At 42.3% G+C, this 15567-nt stretch overlaps 1 protein-coding gene across 3 annotated transcripts; it reads right to left on the bottom strand.

Annotated features, from left to right (window-relative positions):
- Positions 1-799: 799 nt before the first annotated feature.
- Positions 800-13076, bottom strand: mdc1 (mediator of DNA damage checkpoint 1). 3 transcript variants are annotated; one of them, XM_085471706.1, is made up of 12 exons: positions 12964-13076; positions 12136-12273; positions 10367-10927; positions 10201-10279; positions 8826-10060; positions 8295-8357; positions 4834-8216; positions 4217-4354; positions 3123-3305; positions 2907-3032; positions 2199-2309; positions 800-2065 (listed from the first exon to the last, which is right to left on the bottom strand). In XM_085471706.1, the coding sequence occupies exons 1-12, from the start codon at positions 12974-12976 to the stop codon at positions 1862-1864; spliced, it is 6234 nt and encodes a 2077-aa protein (XP_085327832.1). In that variant the 5' UTR covers positions 12977-13076; the 3' UTR covers positions 800-1861. The 3 variants fall into 3 exon arrangements, with proteins under 3 accessions (XP_085327832.1, XP_085327831.1, XP_085327833.1); XM_085471705.1 differs by having other exon boundaries at positions 12136-12300; positions 12964-12991; XM_085471707.1 differs by lacking the exon at positions 12964-13076 and adding an exon at positions 12510-12639.
- Between the last annotated feature and the right edge of the window lie 2491 nt (positions 13077-15567).

The following is a 15567-nucleotide window of genomic DNA, read 5'->3' as shown; positions in this document are numbered from 1 at the left end:
GTTTACCTCCTTTATCTACCTATTTTTACCACATATTTTTTATATAAACACAAAAAATTGTCCATCATTTCCTCAAGCTATTGCTTTGTTTGCTTTTTTGCCAAGAAGATGCCAGAAAAGGGAGAGCCACTTATGCCATTTGGGGTCACCACAGTAGATCATCCATCGCTATCTCACCCTATTCCAGGTATCCTCTTCTTCCCCACCAAACCTTACATCCACTCATCTTCTTGGTGGTCTTCCTCTTATATTCCTGCCTGTTGGCAGCTCCGTCTTTAAAATCCTTTATCCACTTCACCTTTCCACCTCTCCGTTTCATGGTCATGTTTTGCTTCTACTGATTTCTGTACCTCTTCTTTCTGCAGCATACCTCCACTTCGCCAGGCTTTCCTCCACATCATCTCTCTGTAGTTAAAACCCTTCCACTCATCACCCTTGTTCTTTAAAATCAGTATCAGTACACATCTCCATTCCTCAGACATCCTCTCACTCTCCAAGGGCGTGTCAAAAATATGGTCAAAAAGTTGACTGCCCTCTCTCCTGAACATCTCCACACCTCCACAGGTGGACCAACCACCTTTCCACTCTTCATTGCATAGCTGCCCTTACGTCTTCCTCACTAATCCTCTGCTCGTCCCAATTTATCTACCCCCTTCTTCATTTATGACGTCCTCAGTAGTCTAAAATTACAATCAAATCTACTGAAAAACAAAAAGGTTTAACTTGAAAGTCAATTTTTGGATTTAGAAGCTTCAGTCTGTGAAATTTTAAACTCGGCACAGTGTGGTTGCAGCTGGAAAATATTTAATGTTTTTCATTTATAATGGAGACATTTCATTATTTGATACGAAGACAGACTTCAAGTTAAGGCATTAGCATGCTAACAGTTCTAAAAATGACAAGCTACCATCTTTAAAACACCAGTGACACAGCAGTGACAGTGGGTCAGTAATCAAGCTTTGTGCATTACACAAAAAATACACATCCACATATAAAGCAAACAGACATCGATGGCGAGAACAAACACCACAAAGGCGTTGATGCAGAAGGTACATCCGCAGTCTGTCTTGTTCTCTCTGGAGGAACAGGATGGGATAAGGCCTTAATGGAGTAGATGGTGGTGGTTAATGGAGACAGAAAAAACCCCCAGAAAGACACGTGGGTAGCTTCGTCATTATCTCCATTTAAAAAGGCACTATGAACTTCTTATGTAGGCTGGAAACGAGCTTTTTTCCTCTGACTACAAGGCTGTTGGATACCATAACAGACACCATCTCCACATCTATTCTCCCATCCACCATGATTTACACAAACTCCCTCTTCAAGGTTGGTTACCTGCCAAACAGGCTGATTGAGCTGAAGCAGTTAGCACACATGGAGGGTACCAGCAGTTTAGCAGTGTTAATTTCCTGCTCTGCTTGTTTCTACATAAAAAAAGAAGGGTTTGAAGTAGAGGGGAGGTAGCTTTAACAGTTTCAATGTGTTTGTGTGTATAAGGCAAAAGAAAAAGACTGCACAAACAAGCTTAGAAAGAAAGTTTTCACCATTCTTCCAAAATGTCTTAAGTTAACTACTTTTCTGTTTGTTTCTCAGTTCATTCTCTTGGAAAGTTAAAAATTAGTTTTAAATATTTGATGATGGACAGTCAAATAATTCACATTCTTCCAGCACTGACGTCTGTAAATTACGCATTTACATCAGTGGACAATCGACAATACATTCAATACAGTCTTTCACAGTCCAATAGCTAAACAGGTGTTTTACCGGTCTACAGTTTTAAAGTGTATCCAGAAATGACGGAAAAACCTCACAGCTAAAGATTTCATACACAGACAGTCACTGTATTTTTGCTCCGGGAGTACTAAGTCTTCCTCCTGCCCCTTCCTCTGCCACCTGCAGGTTGTACATTTGCTGTGGAAGGCGAGAGTGTGTGGGACTGAAAATCGAGTTTCTGCTGTAGGATCCCTGTGAGGATGAACTCAGCGGTGACGACAGGGAGAGATGCAGACAGAGCCGGGCGACACAGCGACCAGTCCTCCTCGCAGGAAACCACGACAGTGTGAGGCTAAGAGCCAGAGAGGGAGGCGGGGGTGACAGAAAATAGAAGAGGAATTAAAATGTAGGTAATAAACATCATAAGCAAAGACTTATTTCATGTAACGTTTTGGCCGGAGAAGGGCTCTCAGCTTAACTGGCACCTTATTAGAAGAGGGCATCTTTGGTAGAAAGGTAGCTCCACTGGAGGAAATGATGTCCTTCATGTGAACTGGCTCTGGCTTAACCGATCTAGTAACATGGACCTCGTATCCCTGAGAGACAGAAATAAGGCAAAGCATTTTACTCTACTTTTATTTGGAATACATCCAATGGTCTATTTGCTTTTTGTCCTAGGACAGCTGGGATAGGCTCCACCGCAACCCTGAATCCGATAAGCGGAAGAAAAGAGATGGATGAGTGAATCTATTTTTATTTAATCTCTTCAAGAAATTTAGTAAAAGCCTCCTGGGGTTGAAATTTGATATTATATGTCTAATTTTAGCTGGTATTATGTTGTAACAAGGTATGCCTTTACAAGCTTCTATGAAATAGCGCAAGCTGAGAAACATAATACATGCAATATAATCAGTATATTTACAGCAAATATCAAATTACTTTCCCCTAAGCCACAGAATGATGATAAACAATCCACAGGCTGCTGTTTTGAAGATTTGAACATTGCTAACAATAAAGAGGCTCAAACAATGCTCGAAGGGAAATATTAAACCAGATTTAGACTGAGGATGACTCAAACGTTTATGGGCTCCCATCACGAAAACATCATGCACCACCCCCGTGCCGTCTGCTAGTGGAAATACTGTTAATGGCACACTGTCAACCTCTCACTCTAAGGAAAAATGAGTGAGTACCTTTAAGAGAGGCTGGCTGCTGGCAATCCTTAGAGACTCGTGCAAGGAGAAATTAAACTTCTTCTCCTGCTCAGGATCCTTAACAATAAAGGAGGAGGGAGACAGGAAGCTCCCAGCTTTGCCACTCTAAAACAGACAAGAAGGGTGACTATTATCATAATATACATCTGCAATAAATTAAGAGAGAACTTTCTGACTGCAGTTTTTCAAACATACCTTTTCCAGCCAGTCTGTAGTGACGATTGGAATGCCTTTGGCCAGTGCACAAAGGAATTTGACAGTCCTGCGCACTTTGTCAGTCACAAGGCAGTTCATGTCTCCCACACCTTTAGCCAAGCTGCCGCCTAAGCGCGCCAATACTTTCTCCCCTGCTTCATCCATCACCCCCGTAAACAGAACCTGTGAAAGCAAAAGCCTCAAGTCAACTTAATCTGCCATGCAGGCAAAATAGAGGTGTGAAATTAGGCATTTCTCTCAAAGAAAAGCACTGTCATGCATTTTACAGTCATGCCCGAGAGTCGATTGAAATTTCAGAACAAGCTGCAGGAGGTTAGTGGAACAATGATTTCGTGAGCTCAAAACACCTGCTCTCATCTGCACGAACAAACCAAAAATAACTTTAACCCTGCACAAATTGATTACGCAGCTCTAAGTGTGAATGCAACGCTTAGTGAAATCCTTTTACTTTCAATGATTTGGATGAGTAGATACTGCTGTTATAATAGACCACTGTGCACAGAGGTTAGATGGAGGAGGCTTTGTGTTTAGTTTATTATAATGGGTCCAAATATCCAAAAGTTTCGAGCAGGAGCGGTGACTTCTGAAAGCTTCATCGATAATATGATGCTAACAAAACCACAACATGAATTTTACAATTCTATTAGGACACTGAGTAAAATGTTTATAAGGCTAAAGCCTGATGAATTGCCAAAAGATTAAAACACAATATTAAACTGTAATTGTAAACATACATGTGCACTCATTTTAAATGTAGTGCCAGCAGCATGTTTCAGGAAAAACTGGGAAAAAACTGGAAGAGCATGTGATGCTAGCACCACGTGGTGGACTTTCCATAAATAATACGTTTCACTGGCTACAGCTCAGTAATATGACTGAGAGCATTGTCGAGATGCTAAGATAGTTTAGAATAGTGTTTCTTAATATGATGTTTAGTATATAAGAATACAAGTATAGGATTTGCCACTATGATTCCGATGTCTTAGGCTAGGTTTGATCAGCCTAGCTACCACCGTATGAGCGTCTCTTTCCTAAACACAAAATGCGTGTTTTGCTAACACAACCACAGAGACCTTGTATGCCTGGCCTTCAGTTTGTAGTCGACCACTTGCTGCTGGGGATGCAGAGGAGGAGCGAGGACTCTTTGCCACGGGAGAGAAATTTGCAGGAGCTTGCCGCTTCCGGGATGCGTTGCTGGTTGGAGTCTGGGGCTGTTATAGGGGAGAGGGTAGGTAAAGACAGGGAAAACAAAACAGGTTGAAGACAGCGAAGGGCAAAGTATGGAACATGCAAAGAAGATGGTACAACATCTTGCACCAGAAAGCAAACACCATAAAATGTAAGTGGAGGAAGTGACTGGATGACCACTAAACCACTTAATTCATTAGCAGTGATGCGGAGCAGGTTAGACTGCTCTAGAGAAAGTGGAGGAAACAGAGAGAGTAACTCATGTTGATGGTAGTTCATCAATATTGAAAAGGCTGACTCAGAGAGGAAAATGCACCATGGCCTTGAGCCAAGGTAAAAGCCTTCTTTCACAACAAGAACTTCTCGACACTAATTATTTACTACTCAGCTTTCCATTTCATCTGATTTACCCTTCAATGTTAATGCATTTTTGTTTCAATCAAAACCGCATCTTTATGGTTTCCATTTGGCTGCATATGTTTAAAAGTGAAGCAATAGTCACCTCTGATGCCTCCAAATTTGCATCTTGATTTGTGGCAGTTAAAGATGTTCCACTTTCTTCCAGCTCCTCTTTCTTCTTTCTCGAGACCGCTGATTGTCGACCTCTGACTTTTTTCTCCACAGTCTCACCCTCCATCTTTTCTCTCTCCTCCTCCTTCACCTCTGAGAGACACTCTTTTGCGCTCTTCTTTGCCTGAGCGGTGGATGCTCTACCTCTTTTCTTCCCTTGTAAACTAACAGGAATCTCATCATTTGTTTTGCCTTTTCCTTCTTCCTCGTCTGTTTCTGCCGTTTTTGAAGATCTTTCTTTCCTTTTGCTGCAGCTGAGATCTGCTCCAGTATTTGCCTCCAAGTCTCTCGTTGCTTTTCTTTTATCTTTAGCCTCATCATCATCACTGACCGCAGGAGCAACTGGTTTCTCCACAGTTTCACTCTTCACTGCTCTCTGACCTCTGCCCCTGACATTTCTTTTAGGTAGCGATTCCTCGCTGGTGCATGCTTCCTCTTGCTTCGACTGGTCTTCCTCATCTGTAGCTGCACTGTGTTGTTGTCGCCCTCTAGTGGTTGTAGCCGGCTGAGAGTCCTCTTTACCATTTTTATGGAGAGCCTCATTGGAGGACTCCTCAGCTTTCTTGCCCTTTCTTCCCCTGGCAGGGCTTAAATTCTGATCACTTTGACTCTGACTAACAGAAGGGATAGAGTCTGGGTCATGTTCTGTTTTCCTCGCTCTTCCTCGCTGCCTGCCTCCTCTTCCTCTGTTATGAGAGCTCACGCTGCAGCTTGGAACCTCAGGGGCTAGTGAGTTGGACGAGTCAGGCTCGTGCTCTACGGCCCCTGCAGCCACAGTGGTCCTTCGATTGCTGCTTCTGGCGACGGGTTTCTGGGGTGTCTCACTGGTCTCCCTCGTCCCTCGCCCTCTCCCTCGCCCTCTGCCCTTGCTTTCCTGGGCGTGGACACTTGAAGCAGACCTCTCCGAGCTGACCGAGTTGGAGGAGTTTGAGCGTGATCTGGTTCTCCTTGCTGGGAAATCGTCATTGGTTGATACAGTTGAGTCTTGGTCTGGCTCTGCTGTGCTCTGTGAAGCAATAGTTCTTCTGGTTGTTCTTCGGCCTCTTGAAGGCGTTTTGGATTTGTCTTGTTCCTCTTTCTTTTCTTCCAGTTCTTTCAACTGTTTTTCTTGGGCTTCTTTTTCTTTCTCCACTCTCTCTCTCTCCTCCATTTCCCTTTCTTCTCTCTCGAGTCTTGCTTGCAGTTGTTGCTCCCGCTCAAGCCTCTCTTCTTGTTCTCTCTTTGCAGTTTCTTTTTCTTGTTCCTTTCGTTCCCTTTCTAATCTCTCTTTTTCTTCTCTTTCTAACCTCTCCCGCTCTTCTCTTTCAATCCTTTCAGACTCTATTTTCTGTTGTTCTTCCTTCTCCTTGATTTCTCTCTCTGCTCTCGCTGCATCTTCAGCCTGCAATCTTTCTTGTTCTTTATTTACTCTTCTTTCTGTTTCTAACTTCTCTTCCATGAGTTGCATTTCTATCTCATCCTGATGCTTCTTTCTTTCATCAGTCGTCCTCCTTTCGTTATCATTTTCTTCTCTTTCTTGTCTGAGATCGGCACCATCTTCCTCCTCTCTATCTTTCCCATCTTGTTGCTTTATCAGGCTCTTATTCACAGCCTGCTTGTTTCTTTCTCTTACCGGTGTTTCATCCTCTTCCTCACCATCATGTTTCTGCTGCTTCGTTATCTTTCTCCCTCTAGCCCGTTTTACCATCTCCTTATTGTTGTCACCATCAGACAAAGGTTTTCCACTCCTTCCTCTAGTCTGCCTCTTGGATGGTCCAGGACACGCCACCTGATCTTCCTCTTCTCTCGGTTTTGCTCTTGTCACTCTTAAATTTGGAACACAAGCTCCACTGGTTCCCGCTTCAGATTCTTCTGAAGGCGATAATCCGGTTTTTGTTGTCAAGGGTCGAGTTTCAACATGGGTCATTTTAGAATTATCGACTGGCTGTGTCTTTTCTTCAAGCTTCATCTGCTTTGCCTTTCTTTTCCGTGGACCTGGAATTGAGTCCTTATCATCACATTTACCTGTCACTACTGCCGGGGTTTCAACATCAGCACTAGTGAGGGGCTGCGTCTGCTCCTCTTCAAGCTGAAGTGGCTTGGCTTTTCTTTTCCGAGTGCATGCAATCACATCCTCTTCATCACTTTGCTGGCCTTCATTTGTACTCAAGGGCTGAGTTTCCAGAGCAGAGACTTCAGAACTAGCAAGGGTTTGCATCTCTTCTTCAGGCTGCAGCTGCTTTGCTTTCCTTTTTCGTGGGCCTGGCATTGAGTCTTCATCATCATCATCACATGTAGCCACGGGCTGGGTTTCAGCAGTGGAGAGCTCAGAGTCTGCGACAGGTTGCGTCTCCTCTTCTTCAAGATGAAGCTGCTTTGCTTTCCTTTTTCTCGGGCCTGGCATTGAGTCTTCATCATCATCGTCACATGTAGCCATGGGCTGGGTTTCAGCAATTCCACCGTGCATTGGCTGGGTTTCAGAAACCGACAACTCTGAACAAGTGAGATCTTGTGTCTGCGCTTCTTCAAGTGGCAGTGGCTTTGCTGTTCTGTTTCGCTGAGCTGGAAATGAGCCTTCATCATCACTTGCTTCACTGTCACTTGTACACACGGGCTGAGTTTCAGTTACAGACTGAGCGTCGCTGAGGCCCTTCTCCTGAGGCTGAGCTGCCTTTGGACCATCCTCCTTGAGGGATCTCGGCTGAATTTGTTGAACAGAGCAAACTGGATTTTCAGCTGCCAGATCCTCCTCTCCTGCAATAGGCAACATTGGTTGGGTTTCTGCTATGGCAAGAGTAGAAGAGGCAGTAAAGTCTGAAGGCTGTGTCTCACAAGCATCATCATCTGCATCATCCTCAGCGTGACTGTACGGCTCTGCCACATATACCTGTGTTGCTTCTAAGGCCACATCTACTTGATATCGCTCAGTCTCTTTATCTTCTACATAGTCCTGTGTGGCCTCCAGGTTCGCGTCATTTTCTGCAGAGGATCTGTCTGCAGCTGACATGGCTGCATATGCTTGGGTATCTTCCAGGTTCACACCCCTCTCCACAGAAACAAAAGCTTGGGTGTTCTCCATAGCTAAAGCTTGGTCTGGACACTGCAGGTGGCTGCTGTCAGACAGTCCCAGTTGGAAAGACTCTTCTTTGGTAGATTGGTCATTTTTATTGTCACAAGAAGACTCAAGTACAAAAGCTTGGGTTGGTTCCTCACTGCTCACACGGTCACGGCTCTGAAATGTAAAGGACTGCGTCTCAGCCACAGCAAAATCCTCCTCCTCCTGGATGTCTGAGCAGGACGACAATACTACAGGTCTTACTGCAGGCACTGCCGCTCCTGTTGGCCAAAAGAAAAAAAATGAACTAATGTTTTTGAAACAGACTCGTTTGACATTATTAAAAGTCATTTACTCACGCCTTAATGAACCTGAAGAGGGACTGACGAAGGCTTGAGTTGCCATGTCTTCCACTTCTTCATCTGAAATCCAAAGTAAAAGTCAATTTAAACTTGATGCTTTCTCATCGCAACGCAACAAACACTTTACACGATTGGATCGAAGAAGTTAACACAGAATCTCAAGTCCACTCACTTAAAAACAGATCGATTTCTTCATTTCAAACCTCTCTCTCCTGCAGGCGCCGTCTTTATTTTGAGCACCAACAATACACTTCACATATTTTGTATTATTTTCTTTGATTATATTTCTTTTAGATTGTATTTTTTGCAATTACTGCATTACAAGTCATTGTGATATCCTGTAAAGAGACCACTGTAACATCACAGGCTAGTTCTATCCTCAGATTGCGCCTCACCTAAATCTGTGCCACTGATGTATGTCATATATAATCAATTACTGAATTTTAGAAAGTATTTAGAAAGGTAATGCAATAAAACAAACGAGTAGATATTTGCAGTCTAAATGAATTCTGAAGATTGATCGATTACCTGACATCTGCACAGGAGTGGAGCAGTTCTGCAGAAGGGGAGCCAGCAACCCAGGTGTAGTTTCCCTGTGCAGCCTGGGCACCTGGTCCTCACCTTCTTCTCCAATATCTGACTTCTTATCTTCTGTATCGCCGTCGACTCTGACATCAGCTGGTTTAGCCTCATCCCCAACAGGGGGCACGCTAGATTCATCCACATCTGTATCTGCATCAGAATCTGCCAGAGAAGCCTTTAAAGTTGGGCCAGGAGAAGCTGACAAGGTTGTGACACCAACAGGTATAGCCAGAAGAGATGCATCTTCCACATCTGTGTCGCTGTCAGAGAGAATCTCCAAATCAGCATCTGCAACTGCAGTGGGGCGTGAATCTGCAACAGCAGCGACCACTGAGGGTTTACTGGTGGCAGGGACAGGGAGAGCCTCGTCATCCGTGTCACTCTCTACCTGCAGGTTGTCAGGAGCCACAGGAGCAGATTTAAGAGCTGTAAGCTTTATATCTGATTTATTAGGTGTTTCATCTGTTGTATTTTTTGCTTCGTCCTCATCTACATCAGTGTCACTGTGGAGGTGAAAATCTTCTGCCTGCACTGAAAAAGCAGAGTCTGCTGTGTGCGCACTCTGACATACTGTCGGTCCTGCTTTTGTGGCAGCGTCTGACACGACCCCATCATCGTCCACATCAGTGTCACTGTCCATGGTGACGCCTTCAGGTGGAATAACTGAAACAGCATGAGGAGTTTTGGCGTTCTCATCAGAAGAAGGCAGAGCTTTGGGAGCTTTACCTGAAGCATCATCATCCTCATCGATATCTGTGTCACTGTCCATGTGAAACTGGGCCGTCTTTGGAGGTTGATCAACTTGTTGGTTTGTATTCAAGGTCACAGGCCCCGCTGATGCCACTTCTTCGTCCTCTCCCTCCACATCAGTGTCACTGTCCATGTTAAATGCAGGGATTGCGTCTGTAGAGACTGCTGGTGTTGACAATTCACCGTCTCCTGTAAAACTGGCATTGCTTTCCTTTTCCACTGGCATATGCCAACCCCCTTTCAGAGACTTTGTCCCCGCTTGCACTGCTCTTTCTTCCTCCTCTTCACTGTCCTCCACAAGTGCAACCACTTTTTTTTCCTCCAACTGCTGTCGCGCCGCATCTACATCTGTCTCCTGTGTGGTGAAGCTGTCATGTCTGTTTGGTTTATTTTTAGAGGAAGACGAGACTGTCATGGGGCTTTCATTGTCACTGTAGAACAGGGAAAAACAAATTAACAGGTCTTACAATGAACAAGTCAAACATATGTATTAATGGGGTATGGCTAAGCCAGTAGTATAATCACAGTTACAAAAAGAATACCAATAAATAGCTTATTTTTATGGGTATACCTTTCAGGGACAACTTTGTTTGGGGGACTCAAGAATGACGAGCTGATGGGGCTGGATTTATGGGAGTCAGAATCAGACACTACAAAGAGAATAAAAGTGAACTTGTAAACACCAGGTCCAAAAAGCATAGCTTCAATAGTTATAAATATTTACATAATGTACAAACCTAGAGTCCTTCGTCTTCTTTCTCCTCTTACTCCTGTTTCGCTGTCTGAGTCTGAGTCAGATTCTGGGACCAAGGTCCCCTGTGGCTGATGGGGAGTTTGCTCAAAGGTCAGGCAGCTGGCTCTGACAGGAGTCTCTGTCCCTCCATTGACACATTTCTTGCTGTCTGTGCTTGTGTCATCTCCCTTTTCTCCCGAGGCATCTGGCAACTTGGTCTTTACCCCTGAATTTTGTCTCAGAGGAGAGCTTGCGTCCCCCTGAGAAGAGTCTACGCCACAAATGACAAACTGACACGGGATGTCCGCCACCACCAAACTGTCACCTTCACTGAGGGCATAGCGTACATTAGGAGTCAGCTTGAAGCGGCCCTTGCGGGTCCCATTCATGCTCCCTAAGTCCCAAACCAAAGCTTCCATGTCCACTTCACTGCGACAGGCACGTCTCCGGTACACACAAAGGCAGATAGTAGCATGCTGTTTGGACACTGAGGATGCCGGCAAGGGCACAGTGCAGGAGTTGGGGTCACGGCCAAGCACATTATCACCCAAAAAGAGGGGAAACTCTGTGTGAAAGAGAGCATCATCATTAACAATATACTTAGATATATAGTCAGAAAGGTGAAGTCATTTCTCTGGTTCAGATCTATTTATTTATTCCTTCATTCCATTTTAGTGTCTTTATTCGAGTGTCAGTGTGTCACTGCAGCTTGTTTAAAATGCTGCAGCTCAGCTTTTTACTAGCAAATACTATTGAAACCGCATACTCCCAAACTGGCTTCCCTATTTGTTGCCTATTTGTGTAGTTTAATTTACTTTATTTGTTTATAAAACATCAATTTAATTGAGAGAGACAGAACATTAACCAAAATCTAGGAAAAAAAACATTACAAGTTTTGATTTGGATGTCATTGAGTGAAGTAAGTATTTGATCCTCTTGAATCCAACCAGAATTCTTGCACCTGCAGATTGGCTGTGTACAACATTACAATAAATCAGAAGAATGCATTTTTTACATTCCAACCGCTCCACCAACATGGGCAGGACCAAAGAGCTGTCAAAGAATGTCCTGGACAAGATTTTAGCAAAAAGCTTGATGAGAAAGTGACAACTGCTGGGCCAAAACTACATGGGAGGAGGTTGTTAATGATCTGAAAGCAGCCAAGAACACCACTGATAACATACTACACTGTAATGGATTGAAATCTTGCCTTCCCTGTTCAAGAAGGCACATGTACAGGCTTGTCTTAAGTTTGCCCGTGAACAGCTAAATGATTCAGAGAAGGTGTGGGACAAAGTGGTGTGGTCAGATAAAACCAAAATTCAGCTCTTTGGCAGTGAAGTTCGGAAGTGAAATGCAGAGTACGACCCAAAGAACACCATCTCCACAGTCAAGCATGGAGGCGGAAAAATTATGCTTTGGGGCTGTCTTAATGCGAAGGTACTGGACAACTTCACCAAATTAATGGGTCAATGCACTGGACCATATTGATCCTTTGCCAACAAGAGTTTCATCACTAACTATTAAGGGGGATCGAATATTATGTAATATGTTTATATTGTCCCTCTTTATTAAAATAAAACTAGCATACTAATTAGAGACTGTTCATTTCATTGTAACTGAGCAAAGTTGCAAATTCTCCAAAGGATCAAATGTTTCCCCCTCTGTATGCAAGATTTACACATTTCCCACATGTGGGACTAATAAAGGCTATCTTAAGTAGTACCAGACTGTGCAGATCACGTGTAAAAACAACATCAGTTAGCCACTCACCTGCCTCAGGTATGTGTTTATTTTTCAAGATGCACAGTTTAGCCAACGGTCGTCCCCTCTTATTTTCGATCTCCTCTTCATTATCTTCCTCATCTGACTCCAAGATTGAGTCACTGATCATCTGAGTAGCATCCATTCCTGGCAAAGCGCAAGACAGGAAGAGTGCTGCACATAAACACGGGTAACATAATGCATAAACTGTAATGTTAACGTATAATTAAGGTAACATTAGTTTTAACAAGGCTTTAAAAGAAAGATCGAATAGCCTAAATAGAAACCTGTGCAGCTAACGTTAGCCTGCATGGCTAATTGACTCCCGCCCACCATAGCGTTAAGATAAAGTTCATCGGTACTTATTGACTCGCTAACTGTACCTGTGCCGTTGTATTCCTGCAAACACCCAATGTGTAGTGATCTAAACAGCTTTAAACAACGCGGAGGCAACTTTTATCAAATGTGTATGGACAAGTCTCCTCTAAAATCGCATCCCTGTAATACCACTTCCGGTCAATATGAAGACAAAATCTGCTAACCGCTAGTTTGTGTGATTCAACCATCGACATCACAGATTTTATGTGTCTGCAACCCAGCTGTCAAATTGATTATTACTAGCAACGAGGCATATGTAAGAAAACCATTTTCTGCTCCTACTTTCAGGAGAATTATAATCCCAACTTTCGAATTTAATTACTTTGAAATCTATGAAAGAAGTAAAGTGATTTGTACGGGTGACTTGACTAAAAATTTTTTAACTGACGTCCGGTGTTAGCCTGCAGTGAAGGTGCATTAAGTTTAAACCTAAGAAAAAGATCGTACTCGGACACCCACCTTCGCACGCCATGCCTTGTCCCGTGTAGATAAACAAAAAATGTCATGAGCATCCTGGAAGTGATTAACCACGCCCACAATAGGCGTTTAACGATGAAAACGATTGGCCAATATAAGTATCACTCAAGCTATAATATGTTGCCATTGGACACTAACTTCTCACTCAATGTCTGTGATTGGCCCACATGTCCTCTGGACTTCAGCGTTCATACATTAATTTTGGCGCCCTGCACCATTTTAACCACGCAGACTGGATGATACCATTATGGGCTAATGTGGGTTTAGTCCATACCAATATGGGCTAAACCAAGGGTGTCAAATATACCGCCGTGGTGCCGCACAGGGACCAATTTTCTTTACTGGATATCATTTAAAATGATGTAAACGCGTTAATTACTCAGTGTTTATAATAAAATAATATCAGGATCGTGTTAGTGATGCAATGCCAGTATTAGTATTTAAAAGTAAATGTTTTTACATTAAAAATCTGAGTGATGAATATTGTTTATTTAGCAAAACTCCACGGGTAAAAGTTTTCTGCCTTTATGAATTGGAATATGTCCATGTAATGACAGCTGATCCACTGAATGCAAAAAACTAAGGGCGTGTATGGAGGCAGCATCTCTACCAGTTATACACATTTTGAGAGATGTCAAAATGTCAAGTGCATGTATCCCATGTACTAACATAACATACCTTAATCATAACATACCTTCATACCGTGTACATTATAACATACCATAATAGACCAATTTCTGTAATATACTTACATATCTATATTATTGCTAATATATATTTGTAATACATCTATATCATGACTAAAGCACTTCTGGATGGATACAAACTGCATTTCGTTGCCTTGCACCTGTGACATGTACAGTGACAATAAAGTTGAATTCTATTCTATTCTACTAAAATAAGTTTAACACCTCTGAGCTAAACTGTCTCCATAAGATATATAATGATATAGAAATCACATATCCTTATATAAATAATGTAAGATCTTTCCCTCTTCATGACACTAGTTTTGAATGTTTTGCAAAAGTTAAAATTTGCATGATACAAGAGTTAAAATAAGCATTTGGTGCTGCTTTATTGAGGCCTTGTCCCAAGTAGGGTCTAACTAAATTCAGTTATATAAATTTTGTGCTTATGTTTTATATTCATAGAGAAATTATCGCATCAAAACCCAGGTGCATGAGTAGGAGAATTAGTGGCCCAGCAGCACAGTTTTGCTTTGGGATCCAACTCTTGCTGCATGCCTTGGCCACGAAAGTCCACTAAAGTGCTTATGTGACCTTAAGTCACAGAGCTGGATGATGTGCACTGTAGGGGTGGGGTATAATATTGATAGCAATAAACTGCATTCCTTCCTGTGTTGTAGATTTATTATATATTACTTATAGAAAAACAAATTATAAATAGAAGGATGGCTGGTGGCATTCTTATGGAAGGGAAACAGCGAGAAAAAGGTGATGTAATCAGTGACCAGTCTTACTGAGTGGTGTATCCAAATTTGAATTTTTTTTAAGAAGGAAGTCAAGAGCAGTGTTGGTCAAGTTACTTGGAAAAAAGTAATCAGTAACTAATTACTGATTACTTCCCCAAAAAAGTAATCCCGTTACTTTACTGATTACTTATTTTTCAAAAGTAATTAATTACTTAGTTACTTAGTTACTTTTTAAAAACACGATTTACAACCTGAAGAGGTGATAAAGCGATAGATCTTTCAGCCCAATTCTACTTTTACTGCATAATCCATCATACAAAATGTAATCAAATGGAAAAATCTCTTTTTTTAACTTGTTTTATCAGTTTTAATCTTTTAACTTTATGCATCAAGCAAAAATTTAATTATATGCAACATTCTCTGAGTTGAATAAATTAGTTTAACATTTAAACCTATTTTCTACACATTCCAGCACATAAAATAAAATATTTTTTGTGTTTACACTCACTCTTTCAAATAGATGCAAGTAAAACACAGCAGAACATAAATAAAGTCAAAGACTCAGCGGTCCTGTTGCTCTATTTTTACCTGTAAAGCAGGACTGGGGTAGGCGGAGGTTTACCCTGGTGGTCAGTTGAAGAATCCGCGAGTTTCTCTGTGAGTTTCCCATTACGTCATAGCACACTTGGTGCTTGCTCGGAAGTTTAGGGGTTTTTTCGCTGTAAAAAGAAGTTTTCTTCCCACGCACGATGGACGCTAATGTTTTTGTCACTTTTTATGGAATCAAACTCAAAGTAAGGTCAGTACTTCCACGCTTTAAACGCTACACGCTCATACTCTCTCCCACAATCGATATGTGATCCATTGTTGATCTGCACACAGCTGTTGTCACTAATGGAACACTCGCTTACGTCACTGTCGTGAGACATTCTCGCAAAAAATCATGGTTTTAGTAACGCAGTAACGCAGCGTTCCTACGGGAAAGTAACGGTAATCTAATTACCGTTTTGGCAATAGTAATCCCTTACTTTACTCGTTACTCGAAAAAAGTAATCAGATTACAGTAACGTGTTACAAGTAACACGTTACTGCCCATCCCTGTTCAAGAGGTACAACAGTGAGTGTCTAAAGGCATCTTTAAAACACTGGAGGCC

Source organism: Copadichromis virginalis, linkage group LG11 (assembly GCF_057382275.1).
Source record: "Copadichromis virginalis isolate Kocher_CV1m ecotype Utaka linkage group LG11, C_Virginalis_male_GT1.1, whole genome shotgun sequence".
NCBI classification, from domain to species: Eukaryota; Metazoa; Chordata; class Actinopteri; order Cichliformes; family Cichlidae; genus Copadichromis; species Copadichromis virginalis.
Note: the sequence above shows the minus strand (reverse complement) of the source record. Positions and strands in the feature narration are given on the sequence as shown.